Source organism: Pseudoliparis swirei, chromosome 11, assembly GCF_029220125.1.
Source record: "Pseudoliparis swirei isolate HS2019 ecotype Mariana Trench chromosome 11, NWPU_hadal_v1, whole genome shotgun sequence".
Lineage (NCBI taxonomy): Eukaryota > Metazoa > Chordata > Actinopteri > Perciformes > Liparidae > Pseudoliparis > Pseudoliparis swirei.
The window spans coordinates 3,841,787-3,858,309 of record NC_079398.1 but is presented as its reverse complement, the minus strand read 5'-3'; the positions used below and the strand labels follow the sequence as shown (position 1 = coordinate 3,858,309).

At 46.2% G+C, this 16,523-nt stretch overlaps 1 protein-coding gene across 1 annotated transcript in view; it reads right to left on the bottom strand.

The window, feature by feature from the left end:
* The window catches only part of LOC130201776 (latent-transforming growth factor beta-binding protein 2-like), an 88,689-nt gene extending 73,274 nt beyond the window's left edge, over positions 1-15,415 (bottom strand). The window contains exons 1-2 of the mRNA XM_056426885.1: positions 14,627-15,415; positions 11,855-11,928 (exon numbers count right to left, since the gene is read on the bottom strand). Of these exons, the coding sequence (XP_056282860.1) occupies positions 11,855-11,928; positions 14,627-15,060 (508 nt within the window). The 5' untranslated portion in view covers positions 15,061-15,415. The remainder of the gene's footprint in view (positions 1-11,854; positions 11,929-14,626) is intronic.
* Positions 15,416-16,523: the final 1,108 nt, after the last annotated feature.

The window sequence follows — 16,523 nt, the reverse complement described above, 5'->3', positions numbered from 1 at the left end:
TCTAATTTCCAAACTCGGAGCTTGTTTCCAGTTCATTACAATCCACCAGAGACTCACCTTCCCCTCGCTCTGACTCAGAGTAACACAACCCATCACATCTTTACAGTCTTTTCATTCAACACGGGGACATTTGAAACCAATATCTGACATAACTCAAACATGTAGAGAAATCTCCTCACTTCGCGCAGGTCAACGGTGCTACCAGGGGGTAACTTGACGTTTGAAAATAATATTGACAATGAAAGCATAATCGCAATAATCTTGGAAAGGACTCTCTGCAGGCTGAGCTGTGCACCATTATGAGATTTAGAGGCTGGGAGCTGCTCCGAAGATTATAGTTCAGTAGAATATAACAAAAGGTTTGACGAGAGGCTCTTTCAGCGCTGTGACTGAGAGCCGGGAAGTTGGAATATAACAGTCGGAGATTAAACGGCTTTAGAAATTATCGTTGCGGCAATTTACCTATAATTGGCTATTTCAGTGTGGCCGTTTCTGAAGGTCATAATAGAGTGACGCAGCAATGTGCCTCAACCCTGGAAAGGAGTCCGCATGTTTGCACCTCTGGTTACCTTGTCGTACCGGGCTATTTAATGGATTTTTGGTTAGATGCCTAAAAATAAGGGCTGTGGTTAACACGTTTTGTTCTACGGCATAAAATCAGTCAGGAAATATCTCTCTTGGGAATATGAAAGCTCTGATGTGTCTGTAAAAAGGTTGTATAAATGAGACTGGAAAGCGCACTCACGTCGAGGGGCCTCGTTGTGTGTTCCCGCGCTCGTGTGACTGCGGTGCAGTTCGTTTATAGCCCAACATTAGCGTTTTACTCCCGTTGCTTGTATCCAAGCTTCCAAAAACCCCAAAAGTAGTGTTTATCGTTGAAGATTATTTCCCAGAACATGAGATTGTGTTTGCCAAAGAGCTCATTTTCTGCAAGAATCCAAAATCAAATGTAAAAATGTAGCTCAGTGAAAGTTCAGACATCCGTTATAGCCGGATCGTCCGCCAGCAGTCTCAGGCCCCGTTTACACGATGGGAAAACGCATATATTTTCATGCGTTTTGGCCTTTCATTTACACAAAAACGGAGGTTTTATCACGGAAAACGATCATTTCTAAAAACTCCGGCCAAATTGGAGATTTCTGAAAACTCAATTTTTGTGTTTGAACGAGGTCAAACGGAGTTTTAGGTTGTCAAACGTCACAGTATGCGACTAAAAATGCTTCACGTCATGTGAGCGTCCTATGTTTACAGTTAGTTTGGCCGCTCCTACCAGGGTTGCCAGGTCTGTGTGTACCAGCCCAATATCAGAACTCAAAATATGCCCGTGCCAAACCATATACACTGCTTTTAAAGTGTGTGTATGTGGGCGTGTCCAATGTCCATGTGTGTACGTGCTGATCTGGAGTCAGTTTGGTAGGATTTGTGTATAAATAAATTATTTCATTTAAAATATGGATTTTTATTTAAAGATATTCATGTAATTTGCATGCAAAATAGGTCTACCCGAACCAGCGGACAACAAATTCAACCCGGCAACACTTCAAAAGTAGCCCAATTCGCGGGAAAACCGCGGACCTGGCAACACTGGCTCCTACGTCCAGTGTCGACTGCCTTCATTTTCGTTGTCAGGTGCGCCCGAGTTATTTCCTCCTTGACATGAGGACACTCCTCGGAGGTCTCGAGTCTTGAGAATTCTGATTGGTTTGCATGTCTTTATCCTTCTCGTTACACTGCCGACTACAGGTTTGGCATAGTTATGACGGCGCCCGGGGGCGTATTTATGCGGGTTCATATAAACAGAAACTTTTTTGAAAACGACCTTGTGTGTACGACGTTATTTTTGAAAACGGAGGGGCAGAAATCTTCGTTTCTGTAAATACCCGGCTATGTGTAAACGTGGCCTCAGTCTCGCAGCGATGACTCCATTAGCGGATTGGGGGCGGGCTCAATGAATGAACCAACCATTTAGAGGCAGCCCAGTGTCGTAAGCCTATCACAGCGTCGTTGGTACAACTTTAAAATGTGTCCTCTGTTTCCGTGAGTTGTTGTTTCAGCTCTAGTCATGGGGGGATTCTGCCACGCAGATATCAGCAGCTCCACCCCTGGGTTATCCTACTTCAGAGTCCAATCGCCAAAAAGACTTTGCACTATTGCAATAAATGACTGTTAAACTCTAAATACCCGTCTCTCCTGATTGAAATGCTTTTAGCTTGTTGTCGAGGGAGCCAGTGTAATGCTAACATCCGGGTCGGCCTAAAAAAACGTAACGTCCGCACCGTGTGAACGCTGCAGGTAGAACGTGCGTCTAACCATGTGGATGCCATGTTTGTGAAAAGCTGAAAGCTTCAACTTGTTTTAAAGTAGGCAATAAGAATTGCTGCAACAAAACTGCACAAAGAGAACTGCAGACCGTTATGAGACTGAATGCGTCGTCGTGGAAACGACGGCGGGAGCCAGTGTTGCCAGGTCCATTTTTTTCCGAAATTTGGGGGCTTTTTAAGTGTTGCCGCGGGTTGAATTTTTTGTCCGCTGGTTCGGGTAGACCTATTTTGCATGCAAATTACATGAATATCTTATAATAAAAATCCATATTTTAAATGAAATAATGTATTTATACCCAAATCCTACCAAACTGACTGCATTACAACACACACACATGGACTTAAAAAGCAAAGTATATGGTTGGTTTTGGGCATATTTTTTTGAGTTCTGATGTTGGGCTGGTTTTTGGGCTGGTTTTATTGGCCATTGGGCTGGTTTTGTCACAGACCTGGCAACCCTGGCGGGAGCCTCGTCTCAGCCGTCTCCACAGAACCGGACGGATCTCATGAAACCGTGGCGGCGGAGGAGTTCACCTCTCATCCGCACTCGCTATCCACTGAATGAGTAGGAATTGCTTTATTGAGCAGTTAACACATCAACGCTATCATCATTTCAAATGAGCGTTAATCTCTTTACAACATGTGATTTCCACATGGCTGCCGGTTCAAGTGCTATCCTTCCTTTCCTGCTGCCTCCAGCCACACTGCTGGAGCTGGGGCTGAAACTTCTCCATTGTTCTAATCGGTAGCAGAAGGGAGAGAGCCCGACGCTGTTTGACTGATCCTTTATTTTCTCTTACAGGTCTAATATTTCACCAGATTAAGGTGCCGCTGTCTTTAATGCACATTTTTCAACCAGTGGGGGATTTTTGGTCCGATACAGTAGTTGGAATGCGTATCCACCGAACCCACCTCCGCTCCGAGGGGGCATTCTGTTGAGCAACAGCTGACCCGTGACGCTGTGTACATTACTTTTAGCCACGCTATATCGTGCCTCCGTGCACCGCACCCCTCAGACCCCCACATTCAGCTTCTAATGAGCCACATGCTGAGTCGCTCTGTGGAGGGTATCGGGATCTGGGGGGGGGGCGTGTGCGCCCGCAACTTGTAAAGCTGCCTGCGAGACGCGGTGCTCGCCAGAAAGCCACAAACCCCATCCTCCTGGGGGATCACATCCCAACAACTTCCATATGGTCTTTAAGCAGGAGGGTGCCGTGATATATGGCGGGCCGCGGGCCGCCCGAGCAACGGCGTGGCCTCGGCGAGCGTGCGCGTGACTGAAGGAGACGGGTCCCGGCGGTTAATGCCGCTTCGTCAGTGTCGAGCCAAGTGCGGCTTTCTCGGCTTACCGCTGAGAGATCTGCGAGGGCTTCTGTTCTTTTGTGCATCGTGACACCGTGGAAGAAGTGTTGTTGAAAAATAGCTTTCCTCGGGCCAACGTTGTTCGACTTCTTTATCATCTCTGTATTATAACAGCTCGTGAATGAAGAAGTTAAAATAAACAAACAACAGAAAAAACCTCTACAGGAAGACGACTCCGTCCAGACGCTGATAGTCCATCACTTTTACCACGCTATGGTAGCAATTAGAAAAACATGTGGCGCAGGAGGCCTCAACAGGACCCAATTGCAACCTACAAACAGACACACCAGCTGGAGTGGAGAAAGCAGCACTCCTGGTTTTGGGGAGACTTTCAGAGCTGTCCGGCGTCGATGTTAATGATGGGTTTTGGGCCAACGGGGTGTGTATTGATTACAGGTTATGTCTAATGGGCCATAACTCTCTGCAGGGCTGCCTAGGGAGTGCTATGCCCCTGAACTGTGAACTGTGCAACCCCCACAAATCCACACACGGCATATAAAGCTGAGGAAGGCTGTGTGGCTGTCTCCGCTGCAGTCGTTTCAAACCCGGCTCAATGAAGTCGCCAGAAACTTTAAAAAACGACCTCCTCCTGTTCTTGTAAAACCGAGGGCGCCGCTCAGAGGGAAGGGTTCTCACCGGTGTTCCGTCTCTCTCTTCTCTCTCTTTCTTTCAACCTTTGGGAGAAGAGTTGAGTTTTTGTGTGATTTGAATACCTCAATGCTGCATCGTCATGACAAATAAGTGATTTAGTGAGTGAGATATTACTTAAACTTAATCAAACGTACTGAGAAGTAAACTCCCCACTCTTCAGCTTCTGTTGGGATTCTGTAGATTAAAAATGGCACATTTCCCACAGGCTATCGGCTCATCGTATCGCCAGTATCTCTGCTGAAAAAGACGGATGCATGTATCAGGACTATGGATGTGCTGGTGAGTCAGCGGGTCAAGCTGCAAACGCTGCATCATGTGCTCGACTCTGGCCTCATGACCTTCAGCTGCACGCATTGAACCGTCCCAAGGAGAACAGTCCAGTTCATTCATTCACTCGTTACGCACAATAAATCTCTTTTCGACCCTTCAAAACACACGCACATGTGACGAGTGGAGATAAGAGAAAATGCATCTTACTGAGCCAACTTCTTGCCACAACTTCTTGCCAAGGTTCAGGAGGAGTTTTTGTCCAAACGCAGACTGCAAATCTTACTCGATCGTGGCCGATGTGGATATTCTGCCGCGTGTCGGGAGGTTAAAACGAAGCAAACTGAGACGGCTTGTATCTATTAGGTGAAGATGGTGAACCTTCATTTTTGGGTCCTCTTTTGGAGGTCAGAAAACGTTAACACGTGTATGTCCTTGATAGTTTACCAGCTGCTTCACACATGTTGGAAGATAAAATGTGTGTCACGCTGACGGAGAGATAGGGTCAACAAACAACAACAAAAGGGTGGATTAAGATCATACCGATGTTTCATTGATCTATGAACATTAAAAAAAGTCATGGTGAACAGTCAATCCCTTTACAGATCACGTGTTATGAAATTTAATGATTTGGTTTATTATAAAATAATGCAGACAATGTACAGAGCTAAAGCAAAGTCACTGCCAGACTGTACAAAGATTATTTTCAATACATGAGTGTAAATATGATTTGAGATGTTTGTAAGTTAATGGTACAAAAGGCTAAAAAAGGGATTAAAAGAAGATGTATTTCTGTTGTAGGAGTCCAATTTTGGAATAATGTTGAAATGGATGTAAGAATGGTGAACTATTAGGGAATTATTTATAAAACAATTCTTGAGAGTTATGTAATTAAAAACGTATTCATATGGAAGATGTATGTGGTAGTATATATAAATATATTTTTTGTGTCTTTTTTTTTTTTTCTTCTTCTTTTTTTTAAACTTCTTTATTTTATATTAATTTTCTGATTTATTTTGATTTCAATTTTGGATAGGAATTTATTAGCATTTTTTGCTTCTACCTATACATTTTCAGTCTTTCTCTTTTGTATACGACTGACCAGGTGAGAAGGTGAGAAAGAGAACTACACAGGCGCAGAGCTGAAGGTCCTGCCCAGGTCAGCCCTGTGGTCCGCAACCCCCAGCCTCCCAGTGTTTTGGTCCCAGGGAGCGCGCCGTGTGGTGTCCTCGTCCGCCTCTGTCAAAGTCAGTGTGTGCTGGCCCCAGTCCTGTCCGTCCCCCAAAGTCACCTCCACCGATTCACCTCTGCTGGGCAGTCGCCTCACACCCTCATGTGTGAGAGGAGTGCTGGAGAGAGGCTGGTCCGCCTGAGCCCTCGCAGGTGAGATCAAATCATTGGACCCTCTGCATCATGTTTACCAGCCCCTCCTGGGAGTCCCTCTGGCCATCATCTACCCTGGCGCACGAGTCACCTCGCACCTGGATGGATGTGTGTTTCACCCACTTTTCACTGCCTTCTCCAGTGCATTTACTCCCGTGGCAGCTGAGCTGTGGGTTGGAAGTGTCCGGGTGGGACGTGGACCTCTGACCACCATCTCTGGATCACCAATGGGTCAGGTGCTGTCTGGACGGTGATTTGTCACGTGGGGGCGTCTGTTCTGTCAATGTCCCCTTCCTGTTCACCCCCCCACACCAACTGTTTCCTTCCCAACTTCTTCCAGTCCAGTGAGTCATGCCATCTGCAGAAGTACCAGTCATGCCATCTGCACCTGATGGAGAGTGCTGAGGTGGTACAGGGAGTTGGGTGCAGAGGAGAGGAGAGGGGCCAGGCAGAGGTATGACCAACTGAGGCTGAAAGACCAGAACCAGAGAGATGGTGGTGGAGAGAGGAGGAGGTGGTGGTGTGGGACAGGGCTGAGTGTCCTGGGAGTGGTCTGAGTGGTGGGGGAGTGGACGTATACATGGGAGAGCAGAAGTACCGACTGCGTCTCGAGGCCAACATCCACGGAAGGCCAAAGAAGGCAGAAGGGGATGTTTTTCCTGAAAGCTCTGAGAAAGCTTCGGTGCAGCAAGATGTTGGAGTTGTTCTACCAGTCGGTTGTGGCCAGTGTGCTGCACTTTGCCTTTGCTGTGTGGGGCTGAGCCGTGGCTGCTGGGGGACCGCGCAAACAACCAACTGAGGAGGCAGGCTGGCTAACAAACTGGTGGCTGGGCATCTGGCTGCCAGGTGGCTGAGAGGAGGGCAGGTGGTGGGAAGGAGGACGTGGAAGAAACTGGTGACCACTCTCACGAACTCGACCACCCTACAGACCCTAGTATACAGGGACAGACTCTTACTTTCTCCGCTGCCACTCCTCACACCAGGAGATACACAGGACACACTGCCGGCCGCTATCACAACAGTTCACAGTTTGCCAGATCATCACCCTAACCTTATATTATTTTTTGTTTTTGGTTTTTTTTTCTTGTGTGTGTACTGACTCGACTCGACAAATTTCCCCTTGGGGATTAATAAAGTATATATCTATCTATCTATCTATCTATCTATATTATATAGGATAATATTGTATTGTATTTGATTTGATTGACTGAATAAAATACAAACAAAACAACAAAAGCAAACAAATCCCTTTACATGCTCCTTCAATCCTACTCAAACTACACTGGTGACATGGTGGAATGAACATGCCACATGCCATATCTTATGTTTAGAAAGAGAAGGAATGCTACCTTGTGATGGGAGAGGTAAGCATGACAGAGAGAGAGAGAGAGAGAGAGATTCTCTACATGATGAGTTATTTTCGGGTTGGGATGGGGCTCTGAGCGGCACAGCAGGCCAAAGAAAGCTGGAAGGCAATCAAAAAGAAACTCCTCTCTACCGCGATGCAATCTGTCAATCACCAACTGCTCAAGAGACTGAAAACAACTGTATTCCTCCCCGGGAACGCCGTCCGCGGGCTTTTCCTCGAGGGTGGCGCTCTCAGTCGCCATGTGCATCGCGTGCCATCGCCGAATGAGTGCGATGCATCGCGTGGTGAAGTTAACTCGTCCGAAGACCCCGTTCAGAGGTATTCTATGTTATCCCGAACACGGTGTTCGCTCTGTGTGTGGCAGACCATGTCGGCCGGAGAAGCCCGAGCAACACAACATAACTCTGATATAAAGTGACCCTGGCAGTGTGAGCTACGCCAACACCTCGTATTCCTTTTTGGACATAGCATCATGTGGTTTTTAGTGACATAACTATTGGATTGGATTTCCATGAAACTACAGATGTGTATGTCTCCCTCAGAAGGAATTTCTATTCGTCCAATACTTTGTTTATGAACACAGAGCCGCAAAACAAATGGCGCTCCTCTTCTGCTTCTCGTCACAACGTGGTCGGAATGAAAGACGGCGGTAAACATATCTGCTGAACATCACCGTCTCCACGTTGTCTTTGTACGCTGGCTAGCGGGCCGACGTTTATATTTGAGCTCGGAGCAGAGCTGTGTCTAAAGGAAGCTTCGCCTCTTGTTGGAAAACTAAGAGGCGTCTTCACGGCAGCTCCGACCTGAGCTCAGACGGTCTGTGTTCCACCTGGTGACCCGTCCAAGAATCCACCTCGCAGCTCGGGATTAGAGTGGAGACACATTCAACGGTGCCAATGTGACAGTGGAGCCTCTGAAGGCAGATACAAAAGGAGTAACGTGGCTTTAAGAGGTCTTACTTTCATGTTTTTTTCCCAAGAAACTTCAAAACAGTAATTCTACAGTGTACTACACACCTTATTGCGGGTTACTGTATTTACACCCAAACGCTCATCCTAATTCCAAAAGGTAAGCAACGTGGTATTTTGTCATCAGATGTCTGTGGCGATGGTGCATATTACCAAAACAACTTGAACCTTTTCTCTTTTTGGCAATTAGCGTCAGGTGTGCGAGATTCCCACGTCCCGCCGTTACCGCCGTACGAGCGACGGGTTAAAGTCTCGCGACGCGTCTCGAGCTCAAGCCGGTGTGAACGGTTACTCACAAACGGTCTGTATCAGAAGTCAAGGCCGGGCTGATGCGGCCGCTTTCTGCTCTTCATCTCAGCAACAATACTTGTTGATGAACAGATGTGACTTCAACACGGGGGGGGGGGTTATAAGCGGCGGCCAAAAAAACAAGCCGCTCAATTCATCTCGACGGGAGCTCCTGCTTGCGAGTAAAGTAAAAGAATCACAGCCAAGCCAACACATGGCCTCACTTCACCAGCCAAAGACGACACACACACACATTTGGTTCTCGGCCACCATTAATAAAATCAATGTTGGTTGGATCAAACCTATGAAGTCGTATATCTCTGTTGCAGCTGGTAGCTTAACTAGAATAGAAACAAACATCGGCGGTGGAAATGTAATGTTCTGTTCCTCTTCACGATCAAAGCTTTCAATCGCACAACGTCGGCTATTTTCAGCGCATGGAATTTACTTTGACGCACAAACAAGTCTGCTCGCCATCCCTCCTGAAGAGGAGAACAGAGACAGTCAGACGTGGGCAGAGTGGAGGCTTCAGGGCCAGACAACCGGCTGCAGCCCACAGAGACGCAGACCGTCTAACAACAAGTGATATTCCTGTCATGTATTTGCTCCGAGCTCAACCCGATCGAACACAGGAGGTATTGTTAGAGAACCAGAAAACCAGAACTGCAGACACCCGATCCAGCCTCGCGGGGAGAAGCAGACGACATTTTTAATATTAGACACGACTTCAATCCCTTCAGCGAGAGTTTCCGAGACGCAGCTCGGCCGCGATGTGTTTTGACTTTCGCTCCGACGCGTTTGTTCCTTTTCTTTCTCCAACTGCGAACATGTTTTCTCCTGCCGCCGTCCCCGAGTGAAGCCGCCTGGCCCTCAGGCGGGGACAGAATGAAGATCGCCTGAGCTTGTTTTCCTGCACGGAGGTCTTCTACGTGGGGGCTTCCAGTCCCAGATCCAGTCTGGGACCTTTATGTTGGCACCTCGCCGGCCGTGGGGCTTCACTCAGCTGAGGATAGCGTAGCCTCCAGTCAGACCTGGGTGAGGGCCAAGCTGTAAGAGGGTCCAGATGGTTGGACAGATCCCTGACCTGCTCAGATGCACTGCCTTGTTTAACACAGGCACGCTAAACTGGACATGTTACTTTCTGGCACATTAAAAGTATTTACCCTTTTAACGGGAGTGACTGCAGCTCCACGTTAGAGGTCATTCACACCTTGGTAAGTGTGTCTTTAGCTGGGAGTTGAGAGAAAAAAGGGAGGAAGGTTTTGCCCAGGGAAGGAGGGCAGGAGGGAAGGAGGGCAGGAAGGAAGGAGGGAAGGAGATCTAATTAGGAGGCTGCTGGGGCCAATCAGCTTGTTATGTAATCGACTGGCTGAGATGTGTGTTCACTGTGTGTGCAGGTGTGTTGGTGTGTGTGTGTGAAGTTGTGTGTGTGTTTGTGAGAGAGGGACATAATTAGCAGAAAGGAACAGAGGGAACAGCAAACAAGTCAACCCGAAGTATAGATAGACAGATAGATAGATAGATAGAGAGATAGATAGAGAGATAGATAGATAGAGGGAGAAATAGAGATAGATAGATAGATAGATAGATAGATAGAGAGATAGATGGATAGATAGATAGATAGATAAATAGATAGACAGAGAGACAGATAGAAAGACAGATAGATAGAGAGAGAGAGACAGACAGAGAGAGATAGAGAGATAGATAGATAGATAGGTAGAGAGAGAGAGAGAGAGGGCGAGAGAGATAGATAGATAGATAGAGAGAGAGATAGTTAATAGATAGATAGATGGATAGATGGATAGAGAGATAGATAGATAGGTAGATATATAGAGAGAGATATAGATAGATAGATAAATAGATAGATAGATGGATAGATGGATAGAGATATATAGATGGAGAGATAGATAGATAGGTAGATATATAGAGAGAGATATAGATAGATAGATAAATAGATAGATAGATGATAGATAGATAGATAGAGAGACAGATAGATAGATAGAGAGACAGATAGAAAGACAGATAGATAGAGAGAGAGAGACAGACAGAGAGAGATAGAGAGATAGATAGATAGATAGATAGGTAGAGAGAGAGAGAGGGAGAGAGAGAGAGATAGATAGATAGAGAGAGATAGATAAATAGATAGATAGATGGATAGATGGATAGAGAGATAGATAGATAGGTAGATATATAGAGAGATATAGATAGATAGATAAATAGACAGATAGATGGATAGATGGATAGAGAGATAGATAGATGGAGAGATAGATAGATAGGTAGATATATAGAGAGAGATATAGATAGATAGATAAATAGATAGATAGATGATAGATAGATAGATAAATAGATAGATAGATGGATAGATGGATAGATAGATAGGTAGATATATAGAGAGATATAGATAGATAGATAAATAGATAGATGGATAGATAGATAGATAGATAGATAGGTATAGAGAGAGATATAGATAGATAGATAAATAGATAGATCGATAGTTGCCAGCTGCCGTGTGTGTTTTACGTCACATGTAAAATCTTAAGATAACTCTCTCTAAAACCAACCTGTTATTTTGGTCTGCAGCACAGTGATGGTGTTAGGGAGTACATTTGGTGGAAGTTGTAGCCATTCCTGTAGACATGCCTATGTATGTTGTATAATGCCTTGTTAATGCCATACGTCTGCAAAAAGTGAATGTGGCCCCATGGAGGTAAATTATACGCCCTAATAACACTGTTGTAACATTTTGCATTTAAAGAAGTGGCCAATCATTCATTCTCCGCCAGTGTCTTCTATTTCTCTTTTAATTATCTGGCGGTTAGGATACCCAACACGGCTGTGGTCAAATAAAAGGAGCCGTTTCACCCATACTTAGAGAGCTAAGTGCTAGGCGATGACAATTTAAATGTGAAGATCTTAAATATAGGCACGGGGGGCAATAACACCCGTGGAAAACTTTCATAGGGCAATTTCACGCAACGTGATAGTCATTAGTAGCTATTTACTGTGTTAGTTTGCAGTCTGCAGTATGATATTGTAGAACCTCTCTGTCTGAGAAGCTTTCTAGTTAAAACGCTATAATATAAATAATGACTGTGCTTGTGTGCCACTTCAAGACTTCACTATCAAGTATGACCTTCATTTGCAAAGAATTCAATTGGTTGTCCTTAGCAGCTGAATGAAAGAATAGTAAGGCATATTACATATATTTAAATATTCACAGGCGACACTCAGGTTTTAGTACTTACGTTTTATGCAGCGATTGGTTCCTGATGCCAACGCCCAGCCTGAGCAGCACTGCTGACCCCCACAGACATTAGGTCTGAAAGGAAGACATACGCAAGAAAAACAAGGTGAAATTAGACACTGACGGTACCGTCTCAAGCATTCTTTAATAAAGACGGCCTCTCCGTGATCCAGAGAGAAATGGACCTTTGCATGACAAACCGATCTGATTGCAAAGGCTGTCGATATGAACACTTAAGAGATTACGCTGTAATTGCATTTTATTTGATACAAATTTCAGGGCAAGTCACGAAACTCAATCTGAACGTGGACCCACACGTCCCTCTTCCTGTGACGCGAGAGTCCAGAGTGAAAACAAAAACAGAGTTATCGGAGCCTTGTAGGGATTATGTGAGACACGCGGGACATGAAAAGCACCCTGCGTCTTCTATAAATCACGGAGCAAATGAGAGATGACAACTTTTAAACAGTTATAACTGGATTCCTTGCACTCTTTAATCCTGCTTTGACAGCGCAGGCCAACTCTTGCAGTGAGATGGATGAAAAGACACCAGACCGCGAGAGCAACTTTAGAGCAACAGTCGACGCGCTGGCACGGATCTGTGCCCCATCATCTTTTCACGAGATGTTACAGTAAGTGGAGGTCTGACTCATGGTCATTTGAGAAGATGACGGGAATCGACTCACTGACCTCAGATGGATTGCGCTCGTTAGATACCGCGAGCCTCACTGAGGCGTCACAGGGATAGCATGCAGTCGTTTGGGCCCTCTGGCAGGCTCAGTTTGTCATAAATCAAACACATCAGGCCAGACTCGTGCCAAAGACATCAGTCATCACGTTCAAATTCCATCAAGGGATATATGTATGTAATGGAGAACTATATACAACATAATTAGGATCAAGCCCTAGGTGAAAATGTGGATAACACCATGTTCACACCTAGTTATGTTTTCCTTTAAAAGCAGAACACGAGGCAGTGGAGTATTATTTCACCTCTGAGCGATCTGGATGAGACGAACGTCTGACAGGTGCACTCGAACAGAAGGGAGTCGTACCGAGTCGAGGCGAATGTAAAGGAGAGCGAACGCGGCGCCGCCGGTGCCTCTGGGTAGAGCGACCGAGTGGGAAGTCAAAGAGGAAATGTGTCATGGACGCACTTTCTCCAACAAGCGCCGGATGATTCATCCGAAGCCATGAATCAAAGTTTTTAAATCACAGTCACTCACTATATGTTAATGTTCACGAGGAGCTGTGTCACGCCACCTTTTTGGCTTCTTTCAAACTCAAAGAGACCCATTCATTCAACACCGGGGTTTGTTTGTTTTGGCCTCGTCTGGAAAGGCAATAAAGCATGTTGGATCCAATAAGACTGCCAGCTATTTTCTTTATGCCCTGCTTTAAATAGACAGCGCCTCAATTCACGATGACGGATATAATAAGAAATGTGGCTTTTAACCCTCCTGATGCCTTCGGGTCAATTTGACCCGATTCAATGTTTAACCCTCCTGTTACCTTTATATTTACTGACATATTTTACCCTTGGGGTCAATTTGACCCCAGCAATTAAAACCTCCAGAAAATTATTAGAATTAATATTGTTTTCCAAGTTTAAGTGTGAGATACTTTATGTTTGTTTGTTGACTACCGAAAGAACACCGACATTAAACATTGAATCGGGTCAAATTGACCCGAAGGCGACAGGAGGGTTAAGGCGAGTTGGATCAGGGCGTGTCGATGGTGCGCAATACATTGATATCATAGACGATGCAGATGTACCCACGTACCGGACGGCATCAGGTGAGTGCACTTCATGTATGCCTATACAGATGAAACTATAGATTTGAATTCTCTTGTTAGGTGCTTCCCATATAATTGGCCAAATAAATAATCAATTTCCTCAAGCCACGGGCCTCTTTTATGACATTATTGAATAAAAAACGTCATTGTCTGCAACCCCACGTTGAGCCATTCAAATCCCCCTCAAGTGCAGTGAGCATCACGCTTTGTCCCGATGGAACAAACAGGACTGAATGCACGAGTGTTCGATTCACAAAAAATGAAAAGGGATTTACTGTGGAAACAACCCACCCTCCTGTCTGGAGTTTAACAGAGACAACACGACTATAAGGATTTGCAGCTTTGAGAGAGAGAGCCATGGTGGAAACAGGTGTTTGTGATCACTATAAGCAAATTCTCAAATGCTCACCACCAGCCACCAGAACCACTCACAGGACATGGCCACAGGCAACAGCAGAACCGGGGCACACACACATTGAAGGAGTCTGCAGCCACTCTCCTATTCTCCCATTTAGACATACCGCTATGTGCAGTAACAGAAGGAGATGGTGAGGCATTAGTCTCAAACCATTCATACATTGCTGGTCATCATCCGTCTCCACATCAGTAATCACAGTGTTTAACCACGGCTATTATTTCATGTCCTGCCATGACTCTGATGACAACATGTATACTTTAGTAATTGATATACAACTTTCACTATACTGAATGAGTTTCGTGCACTTTATCCACACCGCTTTGTATTGATATGGAGCGACGCGCTGCAGCCATGTTTTGCAGGTCTTTGTGCTGCATCATGACTTGTTTTGTCTTGGCAACCACTTTACAGAAAGCGTGGACTCGTGTACAGTAACATAGCACACACACACATCCCTTACACAGTTCTGCATGGTGGACTTAAACGGCTTGAACAGCTTGATAAAGCAACGTAAAACATTGTGTGGGAGACTGGAGAGCACTTGGCTGCCATTCTTACCCAGCAAGTCTCCTCGTGCCGCCAGATCTGGGCTTGCTGCTCTGCCTGAGGTTCACTCTGGCTCTGTGCTGCTGGCTGCTCGGGTGTCTGGCGGCGCGCGGCGCACCATCCCGCGGCGGAGAGACGAGGATTTCCCGGGAGGCGTCTGCAGCCCGAGCCGGCCCCGCTCTGGAGGCGTGCCTCTGGTGTGCGGCCCTCGGCACGCGGAGTAGAGTCCTAAACGTGTCGGTCCCGGATGGTCCAGGGGATGCACCGTGCGCTGGTCTCCATGGCGAGTGACCGTGACTCCTCACCCGGGACTGCCGCTGGTTCCAGACCGCCCGGCCCGCCGCCGTTCCCTCTTTCCTCCCACCTGTCGTGTCCTGGTGACTGTCACCAATTCGCAGAAGCGCAACAGTCAAAACCATCAAAACAGCAAATCCCGCACGGTCCATGTTGGATTTGAAAAGCACCGCGTAAAAGGGCAGATGGCGTTGAACCGTTTTCTGGAGAGCCACTAAACTGTGAGCGAATTAAAATACAAGTCCGCGATTTAGGAACACGAGTTCAGAAAGACGGCATCCTCTCCCAAGAATGAAAGAACCCCTGGATGCCTCTTCATAATGCCCAGGTAAGACTTTACGCAGAATGTCTCCAGGTTGTCAAATCAGCACCTCACTACAGTCCAACGTGAGAAACTCCAAGCTGTGTTACCCCCTTCCCGCGCTGCAGGAGAACTCTTCTTTTGCGCAAACAATATTCCATCTGTTTTAGTTCATGTGAAACCAAGAAAGAGAGGCGCGCGCGCTGGCTCCGGGGCTGCTGCAGCGTGAACTCCTGCTCCAAGTGAGACCGTTTGAATCGCGCTGCCATGAAGATCGCCACCTCCTTGGATCTGAAGTCACCGGGAGTTGCACGCGCTCCGCAAGAAGAAACTCCCCCCTCCGCCGCCGTGTTGTTGCTTCACTCACGGCAGCGCGCGCTTCCATGTGCCCACACGCAGCACGCGCGGTGCCAAGTAAGTTACATCATGTTGCCGTGCGTCTTTCCCCCCACCTTTTCCTTTGAACGACGCTATTGGAGTTATATCGTCGAGGCAGCTGCGTTCGTCGTTACCTTCCACTTACATTGGATTTGGCAGGCTATATAGGACAATATCATAAAGCTTCAGAAACCAGATGTTTTTTCTTTGAGAATCTACAGCGCTGATTGCTGGATAATGTGAGTTAATGCACTCTCTGTCATAACGATTTTAATTAATTGAGTGGGGATTAATTGTTTCAATTATGGGATTCAATTTCAGCTGCTCGCCATGTTGGTGCCCTGAGCATAACTCCTTCATGATGCCCCCCCCCCCCCCCCCAAATAAACTTTTGTTAAATTAGCAGCACATTTCCCGTATTTAACAATGATTAAACATGGATTACCTGAAAGTGATGCGTCATCTCGCAGTTTCTTTCTTTTCCTTTTTTCTGCTCCTGACTCCTGTTGTCTTTTTTTTCGGCCATTTTTCAAAAAGTTGAAGCTTAATGTCAAAGTTCTGCCTGTTTTGTGATATAAATGCCTAAAAGGTGCCTACAATTTCTATACTGAAATAATATCGGCATTATAATTATGATAACTATGATGAACTATTTGTTGGTGCCCCCTCAGGACTCGGTGCGCGTCGTGGGAGCGGCGGCGCTGGCTGCAGCTCAACTTTCAGAAGGCAGTAAGCGCGTCACACGTGCGTCCTGCATCTCGAGGGTTTACAGACGTGCTTTGATCTGGTCGTAAAAGGTACGGGAAGCTCAGTCATTAACTTGAAAACAGGTTATGTAACAAATCCTATTCATCTCCCCCTCTCATCCTCGCTGCATCATCACTTTCCCTCCGTCTGAAACAACACATTTCTCTTCTCCCATAAGATCTTAAACAA